General features: G+C 34.5%; 1 protein-coding gene across 2 annotated transcripts; it reads right to left on the bottom strand.

Annotated features, from left to right (window-relative positions):
• Window positions 1-15,979: 15,979 nt before the first annotated feature.
• LOC149576761 (putative aldo-keto reductase 2) lies at window positions 15,980-18,903 on the bottom strand. Of its 2 annotated transcripts, none has more exons than XM_089819697.1 (6): window positions 18,744-18,903; window positions 18,349-18,607; window positions 18,055-18,252; window positions 17,377-17,549; window positions 17,189-17,291; window positions 15,980-16,602 (listed from the first exon to the last, which is right to left on the bottom strand). In XM_089819697.1, exons 2-6 carry the CDS (start codon window positions 18,556-18,558, stop codon window positions 16,264-16,266), a joined length of 1,023 nt encoding a protein of 340 aa, XP_089675823.1. In that variant the 5' UTR covers window positions 18,559-18,607; window positions 18,744-18,903; the 3' UTR covers window positions 15,980-16,263. The 2 variants fall into 2 exon arrangements, with proteins under 2 accessions (XP_089675823.1, XP_089675832.1); XM_089819706.1 differs by having other exon boundaries at window positions 18,349-18,596.
• Window positions 18,904-18,906: the final 3 nt, after the last annotated feature.

The following is an 18,906-nucleotide window of genomic DNA, read 5'->3' as shown; positions in this document are numbered from 1 at the left end:
TTTTCCTATTACTGATAACTTGTGAATCCTAGTTGAGCGAATAGCCTTGTAGGCACAATCAACAATAAAAAGAGACTTCACACCAAGATGAAGATAAGGCGACAAAATCTTTATTGACATGAATGAGTGAAAACATTCATTTCTCTTAAAATAGACACCAACATAAGAATGCAAGAAGGTCTTCATCCCAAATTTGTTCTTGAAAGGTTTAGATGACAACTCCCAATGTGGAGTTGAAGATGCAAATGGCCATATTATCAAAGTTAAAATTGGTATAGTCATTTGCATCTGTGAGTATAAAAAGAAAGTATGAATGTTTTTATATTTATGCACCTTCATCCTTTTTTAAGTTACAAGCTTCCACCTTTGATGTTTCTAAAATTGATCAAGAAGGAGATAGTTCCTTTCATGAAATTACAAAAGAATCTTCAAATCATGGCCCATAATTGAAAGTTTTTGGTTTTGATGACACCAATTGGATATTTATTATAGTTGAAAGGAAACTTGAAATATCATAAATATGGATGCACAACTTGAATATTCTTCTTTTCCTCTTCTTAACCTAGAAGGTGGAGAAGAATAAAAAAAGAGGCAATGCACCCTACCACTTCCAAAAGCTCTTTTTTTAGAGAGGTAGATAATTATTTCACTCAAATTGGAGGGAATGTGGATTTCCCAACCACAACCTATAACAAACAAAGCTCCGATGGCATGTGCAAGTAAGAGTTAAACAAAAACTTGGTAGAGATGTTTGATGAGGAGTTCAAATCTTCCATACTTGTAGTTCTTGATGCACTCTTAACAAATAGTTTAAACATGCAAGCATGTGGAACCAACATGGACAATGAATGTGTAGTCATGAACAATTAGAAAATGCCTCTTATGCTGACATGCAAAATGGTTATGAATCTTCTCAATTCATTTGTAGCAATGATGAGAATGAAGATACTGAATTGTGCTCATAAAAAAACAAGTTGTTAAAAAACATGACCACGTCTCTCCAACAAACAATGGCTTTGTAATTAATAAGACTAGAAGCAATCATAACATCTCTAAGTATAGTCAAGAAAGAGCTAAATTGAATTGAGGTGTACAATTGAATTCCCTTCATGTCAATGGTCCCCATTTGTCTAAAATAAAGCCGGAAGTTGTGACTAGTTATATTCAAGAAACCTATGATAAAAACGGATCCTTGGTTACATATTATTATGCAAGAGTTTCTTACACCTAGGATGCAAGAGTTTCTTACACCTAGGAAGTCTCTATTGGACCCTCAAGTTGTTTTCAAATTTGCAAGTGCCTCATGAGAATCCATGCCTTTTTTGTAGAGGGTCATATTTCTTTTAATCTATTTAATGGTTTTGCATTGTTCATCCAAGGATTTTCCTATGGTGAGGGTTTTCCACCTCTATGCATGAAATTTTTGTAAATAGATTTTGGTGTGTTGTAAGACTTAGTCAGTTTTGGAAGTCTTGTGTTTTTCCTTGTTCCCCTATACCCTCTCTAAGAAGCTCTCTAGCCTCAATTATTTATTTGATTCTATAGACCAATGGATGGGGCACTGGTTATTATTCAATATTATAGAATTTCATTTGTTCTTCTAGTTCCCATCGCCAATTAGAACCTATTATTACCCCCACATTAAAAAATGACAAATCTTACGCTTTACGTATATTTTAAAAACATGAAAATATCCCTTTGGGTTCATAAGTCAAGTTCAAACCCACTTAATGACATTAATAAGTGTCAAGGGAATTCAAAGTTCTTAACTCCATTGGAGTCTAGAAATGGATAAATCCTCAATGTTGTTCCATGGTTCCCATGTTTTGTGACCCTCCCGCTCAACATGGCATTGTACACTTTGCAAATTTGAACCAACTTCCAAACTTCCAATTTCCCATGATTTGACAATATTCAAGGAGCTTAATTGAGATGTCGGCTCGCTTGCCTCATCTGCTAAAACCAGTTGAGTTCCAAACTCTGAAGATCACCTGATCTTCTGATATAGCTCAGGCTCACCTCCTCATGCAAATATCTCAAATCTGGCAGGGTACAACTGCATTAAATGCTTAAGGGTAACAAAATGAATTTTATGAGGTGGCACCACGATTTTCCAAAAGGCAGTTATTATCATTTGGTACTGATATTAAATGAGTTTAAGCTTGCTTAAGAAGAAAGGTGGTGGTATTTTCGATTTTGTTCTCCTCTGTAGAAAATTATCAGTCTGCTCCCTTCATAGTGGCACTTTTTGTAATTAGAGAATAATGGAATGAGGAACATGCGCCCTTAGTGCAACTAAATTTAAATTGGCCCAAGTCAAACCAACTCGATATTATATCTGACTTGCGCCATGTAGCATGGAAAGAAAATATTAGCTACATAGAGTATCGTAGAGATTTTTGCCATGGAGGAGGGAGGAGTGAATGCCAAGCTTCATCAACTAATTACGCTCCTGTACTCTAGGAATGGTTGTTTCCTTAATTTTATTATACATGGGATCTTGATAATTTTTGGGTTGGTTAAATTGATTGATTTAAAAATGTCAAAAATAGGGAGATATTTTTGGGTGTAGAATTAATGAAAACTAATGGTAGAGGGCATGGAAAAGATCTAGGAAGCAAAGTCCAAATTAGATAGAAAAATCTTTTCTTCAAATATTTATAGTGCTTCTTTGTACTGGGTAACAAATAACAAATCAATGATATTCAAAAACATATGAAGAACTTCTTATGGTCTAATGAAAAAGGTAAAAGAAAGTAAAATTATGTAAAATGGTATTGGCATATGACGAATAAAAAGTTGGGTGGTTTGGGACTCAAACCCTAGTTTAATGAAAAAGGTAAAAGGAAGTAAAATTATGTAAAATGGTATTGGCATATGATGAATAAAAAGTGGGGCCGTTTGGGACTCAAACCTAAGAATGCATGGCATAGTTTTGGATGTCAAATGTGTGTTTTAAAGCAATTGATGTGTAGGTATCATGAAAACATTGAAAAGTCTCAATTCAAGTTCATATTAATTAGTATGTTTCCAAAATAGCAAAGGTCTAGAAGGGTCTCCTCTATAGTGACATTTTTGGTTGTTTCATTCCATATTCATGTTGATGTGTAGGCATCATGAAAAGTCTTGGTTCAAGTTAATATCAATTCTCAAAATAGTCGAAGGTCAAGAAGGGTCTCCCTTTAGTGACATTTTGGTTGGTTCATTCCCTATTCATCTTAGGTTTCCAATGTTTTCAAGAGTATTTAGAAGGCTTGGGATGTTATTAGATGCATGCAACAAATTTATTGTAGAGATCCATTTGGTAGAACCTCAAATATATATAGACAAGCCTTTAGCCTTGTTATAAGGTTAATGTGCTAAGAAATGACACAACAAAGGTATTAAGACCTTTGTAGATACTATTGTTGACAAGCAACTCAAGTCATGGAATGGTCGAGGGGTGATTTTAATCTACCAAAAAACCATTGGAGAGCCTATTATGCTATTACAGAAGCTCGCTCTCCCTTAACCTTTCCAAATGCTTTAATTCTAGTTCTAATTGGTTTAAGAATATTTCTTTGCTAGATGGTGTAATAAAATGTTGAATATTAATCCTAAAATCATTTATGATTCGTTGGCTAATGATGATTCTCTCTTTTTGCATTTAAATATCTATTGGCGTATCAATCTATCTAACAAAAATTGGCAAATCATGTTATGCAGATTATGGAATGACTTTCTTGAACCCAAGAAAGCTTGCTTTAGATGGTTATTGCTGCTCCAAAAGATGCCTTCCAATTTTCTATATAATGATGCCCACTTATGAAAAACTTGTAGATTTCCTGATTGCATTAAGAATATATTGTTCAATTGATTTATTGCTAAAGAAATTGAGGAATTTTTTTGCAATGATCTTACTGGTTGCAGTAACTATATCAACTGGTCTGAAATTTTAAATGGCTATATAGACGGTCTTTTTGAAGAGATGAATAATTTTTGGATGCTATATATATTGAGATTCTATGATAATTGGTGTATATAGGAATGCAGAGAGGGACTGGTACTTATTGGGTTTGCTTAAAACAATCAAATATTGCATTGCAGGTCATGGTGACTATGCAGACTTTAAGAAGGAAATTTGTAAGCCACTGGAATGACTAAACATGGGCCAATAAAAAAAAGTAAAATCAATCTTTACTACAAGAGTTGCTGGAGTTTGTGAAAAGGTATAACAAGAGGTGTTGGCTTGGTTTTTTAAATTTTTTAAAATTTTGCAAAATTACTGTGAAAAATTCAATTATCCATTGAAAATTAGGGATCGTATGTCTTCAATTTGTTATGTCCTAGAGAAAATCCCTAAATTTTGTTGCCCTAATGTTTTTTTGTGCTCTAGGTTCGTAAAAATGGGTTTACATTTGTTCTTATTTTCATAATTTATCCAGGAAGTTTTCATAAAGCCCTAAATGCCTTTGAAAAAACCTTTTGTTATATGGTTTTCGCGAATTTCTTTATTATTTTCCCAAAAGTCCTTTTACCTTAGCACACATTTCCTTCTTAACCCTAGGTTTACTTTGAATCAGTTCGCGTAGTGTTATTTAGAAATCCCTAACCCTTTGAGAGTTTATTTCATTAATAGTTGGTCATGCCAAGATCAATGATCAACGTATGCCCACATTCTCAAGATGTGTGAAGTTTAAACAAAGTAGGAAAGCAAGGTGATGACACCTGTCCCAGTGGGCCCTCCCCTTTCCTTTGGTTTTTAAGCGGTGAATCATGCAAGTTTCTAATCGTTGATCATATGATGATCAATGATCGTTGCTTCCCTGGATTCTGAAGATGTCTAAAGTTTAACTAATGTGGGGAAGCGACATACTGCCACGTGGATAAAGTGAGACCAGATTCAGTTGGTGGGCCGCAAAAGGAACTGTCAGATCAAGTGACAGATTGGTGATCTCTGGTTGATTAAAAAGTGTTGACTAGGATAGAGGAAGGTCAGTTTTTTTAGGACCATCAATTAGATGAAGATCGACGCCTATCGCATCCCAGCATTCTAAAAATGTCTAAAGTTTAACGAAAGCAAGAAGCACGGTTGTGACATGTGGATATGGTGGGGTCAGTTGCGTCATGAGTTTCTAGACGATGTTGAGTTGGATAATGTGCCAAATGCTTCATCCCAATTCAACAAGGATGTAGTGTATAAACTGAGGTGAATGCTGAGTTGGATTAGTGGGCCCAAAGTTTTAAAGTGAATGTAGTAATAACTAAGATCACTCAGGATCGTCAATCAAATGATGATCGGCAATCAACGTTTCCCCAATTTTCAAGATGATCAAACTTTAACCAAGACATGAAAGCAACACATTGACATGTGTCCAACTTCTAAAAAAGGTAATGCAACTTTTAAGGTTTTAAAGCTTGATCGTCTGATTTGGCATAAATCAATGACTGGGTTTCAAATTTTGCGGTGTGATTTGAAATATTACTGTTAAAACATTAATTCTGATCAATGCGAGTTCGTGTGAAGAAAATTGCCATAAAATTTATGATTCCTCTCATTATTGAATACCAAGTAATAGAGTTTTCAGAGTGCAAAAATATTCAGAGTTTCAAAATTGTGTTTCCTCAAGCCACAAATTATTGCAGACGAAATTCTTAGTGGAGCAATCTAGTTTGTTTGGGTGAGTACTAAACGTCTCTAGTTAGTCAAGAATTTTTCTTTGTAATTGAGATAATATAGATAAAATGCCTCCACAAAGGGATTTTTTAGGAAAGGCAGATTACCAGTTGAGAGCTGTGCATGATGATTTTTTGGAACAATTACCACAATCTACTAATGAGTCTACTAAAGGAAAAGAACTAGTGCCTAAAAACCCTAGATTACTAGTCAGTGAGGGTTCTATGACAATGCCAATTGGTTAAGTGTTGCCCAAACATTTGTTGGAGGTTTAGAGCTTTTTCGCAAAATGTTTTTTAGAGAGAAAACTCGATACTCCTCTAAACAATGTATGGGAGTTCGACAATGATAAGCTAGTTGTCCCAAGTGTTTTCTTCAATGATGATTTATTGGCCATGATAGAAAAGAGATATGACCTAGTGTCAAGGATGGTCAAGAATCATAGTGGAGATAATCTCTTTAGGGTTTTACTAGAGTTGAATAGGGAAGTCTTCAGGTTAAACCCTAATTATGTAATACATGAGAATGTTGATATGGAGGATTTGCAAGCAAGATGTGATGCACATAAGGTGTACCTAAGGAGAGGGCTATTGCAGGAACACTTTGTTAAAATAGGTCAATTGTCATTGGTGACTACCAATACCCCAGAGCCATTGTTAAGGAAATATTTCAATCCTAGGGCCTAAGCACTCTATTTTTCTCTCTGCAAAATATTTGGAATGGATGAACAAAATCACATCCAAGGATCCATTATTTTTTATCATTGCGTGGACACTGCAATATGACATGAGCTCAATTTTTGATTTCACTACATATTTAGCAGAAGAAATCCATGATGGATTAATAGGCATAAACAAGGCTAAAGTGGTAAAACCATTCTATTGGTACTCAATGTTGATGTACATGTATTTGTACAAGGGTGTTACCTTTTTCTCCAAAGAGATGAAGTTGGAGCTAGAGAAGCATGGAGAGAGATTACCAATTTAGCTATGGAGTGCTCATATGACCTGGGAGGTCACTGATGCCAATTTCATCAGATTTGACAGGTATTTTGCTTCCAAGCTAAGAATTCTATTGACTAGAGATAACCCTAGAATACCTCAGTCCTTGCTGGAATTGATTAGACCAAAGGATCACGCCAAAGGACTGAAGGTGAGACATAATTGGGGAGACATTATCCCATATTCAGTTTCTATTGTGTTCAGAGTGTATGGTTTCCTAAGAAAATCGCATGTGTTGCCATATCAAGTAACTTTGAATGTGGCGATTATAGAATTCTTATGGCAAGTAGAAGGACTAGAAGAAAATGAATTGTTAAGCAGATCTAGAGGTACTTTCTTCCCTCAAATTATTGTTGTCCACAATTTTGTTTTTGTCAAGAAGGGTTGGAGGCAATTACAATTATTTTAAAGACAAATACCAAATGGCCCAGTCCCATTCTCATTTTATAGATCTTGAAGGATTCTATGATTTTTTTAAGAAGAGAACAAGAGCTAAATCACATGAACATATTGTTTATTTTCCTGAAGATATAATTAGAAATCATTTTTCACTACAAAAGCAAGAGGTTAGAAAAGAAAAATGGAAAGTGTACAATAGGGTGCTTGAATTTGTTAATGCCTTTGAGCCAAAGTACAATCCCCTTGCTAATAAGAAATATTGGGGTGCCAAAATAGATATGCTTATAAAAAAATTTGCTGGGTTTATGCAAACCTTAAATGAAAAGAAAATAATTTTGACTCAAACTTATCCAGACAAGGCCATTGGGATAGAAAATAGGTTGGCTAGCAGAGCAGTCATAAACCTAGACTGGTACACATTGCAGAAGAGAGTTGGTTATGTTGTGGCAAGAAATATTCAGCCTATGCCTCGTTGTACGAGACAACTATAAGAGAATCCACCTATTGCACATGTTGCAAAGAAGTAGAAGTTAGAATAGGGTTCCTCTTCCAAGATTGAAGAGTATTCTCCTTTACAGACCCCTATCTGAATAGATATGAAGACTCCTTAAGGGAGCAACTAAAATAGATGGGAGATGAAAGGAATATTGTTATAACCACAACAAAGATAGACAGAGTGTCTGAAGAGCCTCCCATGCCATCATTAGCTCTTACTCTAGGAGATTTTCAAGGTAGAGAAATTGACCCTGTGGTGGAACAGGCATCTAAAAAGTTTTTGGATGATGATAGTTGTGTAAAATCTAGAATGTTTACTCAATTTTTGTGGAGGGGCAATATTAGCAATTTTGAGGCAAGGTGCAAGAAAATTAAAACAAAGCAACCTATTAGGCAAGACTCTGAAATTGAGGAAGAGGTCAAGACTAGCCTCGTAGAAGAGTTTGAACAAATAACCCCTGAGGGAGGAGGAAACTACTAAAAGACTTAGGGATCATGATACTTCCTGAATGGGACATTGCTAATGCAATGATCTTTGATGTAGTTAGAAAGGCAAAAGACACCTAGTTCAAAACTGAGGAGAAAATGTTGCAAGCCCATAAAGGGTTGAAATATAGTGATGATCATCAAGCCTTGGTCATTTGGTCTATTCAAAAGAGAGACAAAGCCATAATTCAAGATGTCTTAGATTCTCAACACACAGGTAGTCTCATGGTTTACAAGGCAGAAGAGGTAGATGGTGACAAAGTGGCCCAAATGACCAAAGAAATGGTTGATTTTGGACCTGTGGTTGCTGCCAAGGACAAAAATAAATTCTTAGAATTGAATGATAGATTTGAGAAGGTTTTGGATACATATAAAGAAAGAGGGAGGAAGATATACCAACTGGAAGGTATAATTGCTCAATTGGAGAAACAATTTGGGAAAAGAAAGGTAGGCATACAATTTGGCCAGCTCAGGATTGCTTATCCTCCTCCTCCAATACCACCTTTCAATACCATCCCAATTGTAGAAACTCCCACTACCCCTCAAGAGCCACAAATGTACACAATTGGGGAACTTGAAGATGAAAAGGCAAAACCATGGTCATTGCATGTAGAATTTGGCATTAAGCATGAAGATAGAATCAGAGATTCAATTTTGTATCTAGTGGATAGAGTAGGTTGTTTATTTAGAATTTTTCAAAATCAATAGAGATATGGAATGAGTTAATAAATAATAAGGCGACCTTAAGGCCAATTTTGGATAAATGGATTAGCATGGATGATCTCATCACAACCCTTTATTGTCATGTGATCAATTTTTCTAATAAACGAGTTGAAATAACTTTTGACTAGGCTACTGCTCTCTTGGAATTTGATCACAAGAGAAATTTGCTACATAAAAAAATGAATAATTGTTTCTTGAAATACCTTGGTAAAAATTTTGATCTCTTTCCATGTACTTAAAGGTATGGGTCAGATAAGAGAAAAGGAGGAATGGGCTAAAGAATTGAACAAATTGATAAGCATCAAGCTTAATACAATTGTCAATGATAAAAAGTATATTTGGTTTGCCAGAACTACAGTAGAAGTGGTACAAGAACAATTATTTTTTATTCTTTTAAACAAGATTTTGAAGAAATAAGGAGAATTGGAAGAAATGTCTTGAGAAAGGAACATGAAATATTGAATTTCAATTGGCCTGATGATACACTTTTTGACAAGTGGGTAACTGATTATGCTCTAGCAACACAGTTATTGCAAGAGGCAATTGACGGAGAAAACATGGACAAATCTGTTGCTACTGAAAATGTGCAGTTAGTTGATGTATCAGTGCAAACAGAGGGAATAGATGAAGAACAACCAGTTGCAACTATGGACATGGGAGTTCAAATTGATGATATGGTAGGGGATCAACCAATTGTGATAAATATCTAGATCACTGAACCTGATACATCAAGAGTAAGCCAAGTGGTTCCATAGTTGGAAGAGCAACATATACAACAAAGTAAATCACCAGATGTAGTGGGTCAACAAGCAGTTGTTACAACAAAAATGGTTCCACCATAAGGAGATCAATGATAAAGATATAATGTTGCAAAGATACAAGCAAGTGCCAAAGTTGTGTCTTTTTGTGATAGTGACAACTTTTGTCCTTTTGTAAATCTTTTTGTTTTAAGGCCAACTGTCTTTTTCCCTCTATGCCCATAGCTTATTGCATCTCACACTATATAAGTGAGTTCCCAAGGCTAGAGGATGGTCTGAGGTCTATATAACTTTTAGTGTTTGTGCTATTTTGTGCAGTTGATCCAGTTTTCTTTGGGTCAATTGTATGATGTATTCAATTTTGCAAGTTTAAGAATACAAATGGATCTTGAATGACATTTTTGTCATATCTTGAATTATTCTTAAGTTTACATCAGTAATGTATTAGTTTGAAAAAATATTAATACAATAAGGGAGTTATGAATATCCGTGTCTCTAAATTTTGTAGTTATTTTCACATGCTTGTTATTTTGGGATTGAGTGAGCAAAGTTCATACAATTTAATGCAGCTTTGATTGGTTGTATGTCAATTTATTGTTGCTTTTAATTCAAGGAATTAAGTAATTGCTTCCATAAATTGATGGGGTTTCTAAGAATTTGAGAGAGATATCATAAGAATGGGTTGTAGGGTTAACGTCTAATAATTTTGATTTCAAAGCAATTAAATAGGTCAAGTATGTACTGGTGTGACTATGTATAACGAAATGGATAAGGCATTGATCATAAGTTGTGATGCAAATTGATGCAATTGTTTGGTTATACAAAGCACATATAAATCAAATCCATATTTACTTATCTATATTGAAGAATCAAATTGTTGGTCTTCACTTGTTTGTAATAGTATCTTTCTAAATTATAGTTAGTTGCTATAATCAAGGATTTCATTGCAAATCAAAGAAAAATTATGACCATTATCTGCTATAGGGGATAGATCTGAGGAGAAGAGTGTGAATGAATGAACTATGACGAAGAATATCAAATAACTAGCCATTTCCATCCCTAAGGTGTACCCACCTTGGTCCTGCAAAGCCGAAAGTGTAGAGAGTCCTCTGTGATTTTGTTGAAGTTGGTCTAGATCTGAAGAAAATTCAGTTGAATATAGGAATTCACAATTTGTATAACATACATCTTGTTTTTATGTTTTGGAAAAGTCCTCCTTTTTGACAAATCCAACAAATATACATTAGACTTAATCCGTTGAGTAAATTAAATTCCCAAACTGAATATAATTCTTTGTACATGACTTTCACATACTCTCTTTAGTATGTGAAAAATAAGAAAAAAATATCATTATATTTTCTAATTTGTCATGCCACAATTTTACAAGGTGGATTCATAGCCAATTTTTTTTTTTTTTTTTTCAAAACAAGAAGTGATAGGAATAACTCAATCATACACAATCATCCTTAGAACTAGGAGGGAAGAAGAATGATAGATATTAATGCTTCATTATGCAAGGTGCAATGGTCGTGAGTTCTTAATTCATCACACTCAACACGAACTACAGGATGTTCAAGTGGGGCTCATTTTGTGACATCGTAAGAGTAGGGCCTTACGCAGATATTGAGAATATGTTTTAACGTCCATTCATCTATTTTCAAGGGCAAGTTAATCATTATGTTGTTGTTCATTTTATTATTATTACCTCATTCGTTAATTACCACTATCACTTGATCAATACTCTCAACATTAAACTTAACTACTTCCTCTTGATATTTATATTAATTTTGTGTGAGTAGTAACCAAGTAACTTATATGATGATCAATTTTCTTTATACAAATAAATTATACTATGGTCTTAAGTATGTATTCATATATATATATATCATGAATTATGATTATTCCATTGTCTTCAATATTCAAAAAACCAACGACTATTCCATTTTAACTGTACTACTCTTATCTATTAAGTTTTAACAACTACCTAACTTCCATACATCTTTAAATTTTAATGGCTAGCTTTATTATTATACCCTAATGTCTTCTAGAAAGAAACTACTCGAATTGTTAAAGATGTACATGTAATTATCAAGGAAGCTATCATCTAAATCTTGAGCCACCATCATCTATCACACATTTTCATCCATCGTAAAAACATTTTGAATACTAATTAGTCCAGATAGCTAATGCATTTCCAAAATAATCTACAAATTCGTGTTATTATTATTAAATTACATATTAGTATTCTCAACACTATATAATCATAACCTGCCAATAAATTAAATTTAAAAAACCACCTAAGATAAAAATCCTAGTACAAGTTCACACATCTAATCCACCCCACTTTAATGTCATATGATATTTATATTTATTTTAATGTAGTTTTGTTTCTCTTAAAAACTGGATTATATTGTCATCTCCTCATTAACCAATAACCTATACCCAATTGTCCTAAGACCTATACCTACAAACCTACTACCTTTTTCTCCCAACATAATAGCTTTTATTATGACATGCTAAATCTTTCTAATCTCCATTCCTTGCTGCACGTGCAGCTCTTCTTTGCTAGGCAAGAAGATTTGTTTGCTTTATAATCCCGATGCCTAGGTCTAGGCGTCTATGGGGAAAAGGGGCATGGTTTGGAGACTTTGCTTCTTTATGCATTAAAGCCTTTGCCTCCTTTTATGCAGAGTCGTTTCTTATTGATTTTGCTGCCCACGTTTTGTTTCTACCTTGACTTGGACTTAGAACATGAGAAAAAGAGGATTTTGTCTTACCAAGTCACCCACCACCATTAATGAGTTTGGTAAGATAGGAGGCGCCCAAGATATGTTGGGGTTTGCACCAAGGTTTGAGGTAAGTTTATTTTGGTTGACTTGAGTTGTTTATTATTTGCATTCTGCCTCCATTTGACCTAGGGAAATGGGTGGGGATGTGACCATTCCCATTTGGATTTTCCTTTTGTTTTTTTTGTTTTTTTTTTCTATTAGTATTATCTTAAGTTTAGATTAGGTAATGCATAAACAATGTTTTTTTTTTTTTGTCTTCACATTTATGGTATCAGGTCCTTGAGTTGTCAATAATGATTAATATTTTTGTTATTTTATTTATATTAAATATAAAGTCACATCTTATAAAAGTTAAGTTGGAATTTTATTAATTTTGGAGTTTTGGAAAAAGAGTTTCTTTGACTAACCAAATATTGTTATTATATAGAAGCTTTATTATTTTATTGATCTGTAATATCATGAACTATTTTTTTGTGTTTGCCATGCAAATTCCAGAATGAAAAGTATGCTTCTACAAGCCTCTCATATATGTATTTTTTTTAAGCTTACTTGTTGGTTTGAATCATTCTATGCAGTCTTTTAAGATTCTTGTTTAGATTCTTAATGATATTAACTTAACATTTTATTGTTCATCATGTTCAACATGAACAACTATTGCAATTTTATCAAAATCTATGTAAATCTTTCATGAATTCCTGGTTAACAATTGCCATGAACCTCAAATGCTATGCATTTCAATGATAACCATAGTACATAGTATAATCATCTACATATCCATTTAACTATCTATTATAACTGATTGAGCACATAATTGAACAACATTGTAACTAAACTAATCTTATGACGATTGAGAAAATAAGAAGATCAGGATGATAATGCTCCATTCTTTTTTTAAGGGAGTATCAAAACACACAAAGTTCTTTCCTCTATCATGTTTCAAATTTAAGTCTGGATATCTTGACATAATTCTTCCCTATATGTTCTTGCAAATTTACTTTCAACACAACCAACATGAACTAAATCATTCCAAACTCAATAGAGATACCATACTTTCACATGGATTAACAACATCTCTCTCTCTATGGCCCATATGAATGGAAACAACACCACACGTTACAATGCAATTTTTCCACATAACAAGTAGAGATTTATCTCTCTACAATAGTAACGAATCTCCTCCTATACAAGAGAAAGACTTCATGACATCAAACTTTCAATACTCTCCAAATGAATACCTGCACAAAGAAACAAACAAGGAACCATGGAGGCTCACCTCCCAACCTAGGCCTCAAGGAGGCCACCCACCAAGCTCGAAAAAACAAGGTATAAACAGTTTTATGCTTCACATTCACATGCCATGCATATGCACAATAATTTGCCAGGATTACACAATATACTCTCAACACACCCCATCCCAAGGCTTTGCACAAAGATTCAACAAATGAATCAAGAATCGGGTGAAGGTGGGCTCTCATCATGAGGAGGATTGCATAACTTTCATTCACAAAATACACATCTTTTCAATATCAAAATGCCCTTTCGGGGCAATGAACATCTTCCCTTCTACATACCTCCTTATACCTCCCAAGATGCAAGTGAGCAAGATAATTTGCATTCCATAAAACATATACAACCATCTCCACACAAGGGAGAATTCCTCAACTCCATGTGTGAGCCCAATTAACCCCTTCACCCCAAGCATCTCTTCCCTCCCAAGGGTGAGTGATGCCTCACACCCAATTCACAAGACATATAACATGAAACAACAAATTTAAGAGAGACTCGCACAACACTACCCACATGCAACATACAAGAAGATCCATTCACAAATACACCACAAGACACCACAATCCCATCATGAAGTAAAAACACCATTTCTAACCTACATGCAAAATGAAGAGACTTCATGGATCATGATACCAACCTTCCTCCAAGCAAGGCAATGGAAAAATTGTTGTAGAACTCCCTCCTTCTTCAAACCCTATTAGTCTCTAAAGGTAGAGAGTTGCCAAGTGAGGTTCCATTTAGTTATGCCTCTATTTATAACCCTCTTGTTTTCGGATTCAATGAAGAATGTCATTTTCATGGGGTCTCCTAAGTCCACTAGACACCATTGAGGTCATTAATATCCCCCTAACCTATAGTACTAACATGGGTAAGGTTAATTTTAATCACAATTTACCTTAAAGTTACTTTATGACCCTCCTAAAGCTAGGTAATTCAAATTTCAATGTTTTTTCAAGGGTGACAACCTTGTCCTCTCCTAACTAAGACAATAATCAAATTACTTAATTGAGGCATATAACACGAAACAAGGTGGCCACATGATCCATTGACGAATAACATGTGATTTCCCATAACAAGTACAAGTGTCAAGGGACACACACAAAATGCACTGAAACGTCACCCATGACACATTCAAAATCTACACATGAGAAACATACCACGCACACACATCACACGTTCACGAAATAAGCATATCACAACGAAGTTTACAAATCTTACAAAGATTCACCTTGGCAAAGTCATTAAACATGTGTCTATACCTCGTTTCCCCGTTAAGTTTCCATAGTTCAACTTTCCTACACACTCAACTTAAACATCAGTAACCCAATAAAATAATATAAGATACATACAAACACATACACCATTGATCCAATACCTCATACATACTTCTCATTAACATATACAATTAATTATCATCTAATCATTTTTGTTCTAAGTACTATCAGTAAAACATTGCAATATCATATTCCATGTAACTTCCATCTAAGTACATATTCAAAACATTGCATTATCATTCTCATAAGATATTTAACACATTGACATATTGAATATGTGTATCAACCATAATCTTTCTTAATATAAATCGTTTTCAATCAGGGTATCATCACAACTCTTTCTCACATAACAATGAAACTCTAAGTCATCTTTAGTGAATCGTTAAAACAATATAAAATGGATCTTAACATATATGTCCTAAGCAAAAATCACTAATATGCAAACTTGCTAACTGGGATCCTTTTAATCAAGCTAAACATATTGCCATTCCTAGCAATATCCCTTTATCACATTATGTGGGGTCTGTGAGTAAGTTTCTAGGGTTAATTCTTCAAACTGTTAGAATGTTTTCATAATTGTGTCATCGTACTTTAAACCCAAGTTTCAAATGTAATCATATGTTTTGTTGTCATTTTAACCTACATTCCTTGTTATCTCCTAGAAGAGAGAATGTTAATTCATCTTCCCTAATTTGACTAGGAAACTGTTCTGTAAATCCTTTGATCGAGTCCCTAGATTGAACATATAGAGTTTCCTTTTCAGGTGATCTTAGTTATTCCATATAAAGTTATTTAATGGTTATTACACTTATCATAACCAAGGTCTACTCATTCTCTAATAGAATCTCATAAATAATCATTAGTAACAAAAATGTCCATTGTAATCTAATCAACTCCTAATCACATTCACTTTATGAAATCTAAACTAGGGTACTAGCGCGGGTCTTACATAATTATCATATTGCTATCAAAATTTAACTGTGATATTTTCTAAATTAAGAAGTCTAGTTTAAGATAATAACAAGAACTAATATTCTTCATATCATATACATCTTGTTTAAAAAGAATTCAAAACCCATCTTACTTGACATATCCAACAAATATATCTAAATTACACTCCAAACCTGCAATTCTACATTATGTATATCCTCCTTATCTTGTACATATGTTTTTGGAAAATAGAATCCACTTATTCAACTTACTTTTGATTAGCAAATAAAGACTATTAAAATTAATTACGTTTCTATCTAACAAATATATCTCAGAGCAAATGACACTCCAATCCTGCAATTCTACATTATGTACATCCTCCTTTTCTTGTACATATGTTTTTGGAAAATAGAATCTACTTATTCAACTTACTTTTGATTACCAAATAGAGACTATTAAAATTACTTATGTCCCTATCCACGAAGATGGAGGAGGTGTTTCTGACGTCATCCATGTACTAACATTTTCACCATATCGATCTCCATGGACAGCACCAGAGGAAACTATGGCTTCTATTTCTTTCATATCATTTAGCGAAAGTTTCACCGAAAGTGCATTGACATTCTCTTCTAAATTCTTAACTTTGGTTGTTCCTGGAATTGGAACAACATCATTTCCTTGATGCTGAACCCAAGCAAGCGCAAGTTGTCCTGGAGTGCATCCCTTTCTTGAAGCAATGGCACACAAATTTTCAAAGATACCCTTATTCTTCTCAAGATTCTCTCCTGAAAACCTTGGCAAACTCTGAAAAAAATAAGTCACTTCAACAAAATCACAAATTATCCCAGCAATAGAATTAAGAAAGCACAATCTTAATTAAAGAATATAGATGTAAGCTCAAAACTTTAAACTGTGAATATGGGTCCTCACTTTACTATGGCATCTTTACCATTTCTAATCCTGCACTTTTTCATACTGATGATGGATGATGCAATGTGATCCGAAACATTGATGCTAAAAAATACACACAATCAAATCCAAAAAAGAACTTGTTTTACAAATGAATTGTGAATATCTGATAATGTTACTGTATGGATCCTCAGTTAATGAACAAAGGCCATCCTCAGTTAATGATCAAAGAAAAGGCATTCAATGAGATACCCACTTTCCATGGTATTTATACTTCCGTGCCCATGAACTTCCAATATATTCTCTACAATATAATACACCTAAAACAGGGGAAAATGGAGCTTAAACCTACCCATTTATGAATAGAAAACAATTTTGTTCTTCAATAGGTCACATTAAAGAGCGCACAGTGGAAAGAGTACAAATGGTAATGTGAAGTATCTACTGAAACTTATAAATGCAAAGAAGGTTTAGTGAATGCCTTTCTAAAATCATCATTTGTCAAGCCTTCAACAATCTTTGCCCCAGAAGAGAGGAAACCTCGACCCAAAGGGCTATATGCCACAATTCCAATGCCAAGCTCCCTAAAAGACAAAACTTATTTGTTGGTCATTCAAAATAGGAGGCAAAACTTAACATGAAAAACTCTCTTCCCAAAACATAACATACCTGCAAGTTGGAACAATTTCTTCCTCAACATCCCTACTCCACAAAGACCACTCTATCTGAACTGCTGTGATGGGATGAACAGCATGGGCTCTTCGAATCGTTGCTGCCGAAGCCTCAGAAAGTCCAATGTATTTTATTTTCCCTTCTTCAACCAATTTCTTCAGTTCTCCAACCTGTTGCATAAAACAAAAGTCAAACATGTACTGAATTCTTATCTCAAGATGCAATATGTGACAATAGCCACACAAGTGCTGAATTCCAATCTCAAGATGCAATATGTGACAACAGTCACACATGTGCTGAAATCAATCTCAAGATGCAATATATGGATATCAATTATATGGTCACTGAATCATCAAATTCTCTAAAGATAGCAAGAGCAAAACTCAAAAGTATAACACAACAGTTACACAAAAAGTATAGGCCAATTGCTACACTTGTACAGAGTTCTAATCTGAAGAAGCCATATATAAACGAAATCAGCTATATGGCCACTGAATTCATCAAATTCGCCAAGATAGCAAGAGAAAATTTCAAAATAGATTTTAACCTTTTTTCAAGTCATCAATCCTAAACTTGAACAACAAATAGTTTGACTCCTTGATACTTAAATAAGATGTGCCAAACAGCCCTGAAACCTAAAAACATCACCTCGACTGTTAAAATTCAATTTCTTACTGTAGCTTCAATGGGAACTTTGGTATCAACGCGATGTTGGAAATAAAGATCAATGCAGTCCACACCGAGCCTCTTCAGACTTCCTTCACAGCAAGCCCGAACATACGCAGGATCTCCCCGAATACTTAATTTACCATCTGTAACGACTATGCCAAACTTGGTTGCCAGCTGTACTTTTTCTCTTATTCCTTCTAATGCCTTCAGATCAACCCAAAAATCGTAAGAACCCAATAAAGATTTGAAGGAAAAAAGAAAGAGGAGGATTGAAGGTATTCTTAATTAAAAGAATCCTACCTTTCCAAGGAGAAGCTCGTTAGTGTGAGGGCCATAAACATCAGAAGTATCAAGAAAAGTAATGCCCTTGGAAACAGCATGGTGAATGAGGGAAATCATCTCATCTTCAGGCTTGGGAGGGCCATAAAGTGCCGACATACTCATACAGCCCAATCCCTGTGCTGATACTTCAAAACCCTCATTACCCAGCTTAATCCTTGGTACTGCCATTAGTACTGATAATGTCTCCGCCTTTGTCTTTGAGGGCTCTGTGAAATATCTACCACAAGTGCAGAACAAATGAAGGTTCACGCATTCTGTTCTCCGGTATGCTCAAATAAGATGAAATCAAATATCTAGATGTCCTAAAATTAGGGTTTCATATTAACTAATTTGTTGAAAGGGCAATTGCATACCTATTCACAGAGTTGAATCATCCCAGAGAAGGAAAACACTGTCAAACTGATTGAAAGTGGCACCTAAATGGTTCGTACATCCGCATCGCCTGAATCAAATTTAACAAGATCACTGTTTGCCCTTTCTCGTTGAAAGATATTTTTGTCCGTAAGGGCCCGTTTG

This window comes from Cupressus sempervirens, chromosome 1 (genome assembly GCF_028749045.1).
Source record: "Cupressus sempervirens isolate cs-2001-9-10 chromosome 1, ASM2874904v1, whole genome shotgun sequence".
In the NCBI taxonomy this organism is placed as follows: domain Eukaryota; kingdom Viridiplantae; phylum Streptophyta; class Pinopsida; order Cupressales; family Cupressaceae; genus Cupressus; species Cupressus sempervirens.
The sequence above is the reverse complement of the archived record's forward strand: the minus strand, read 5'-3'. Positions and strand labels throughout refer to the sequence as shown.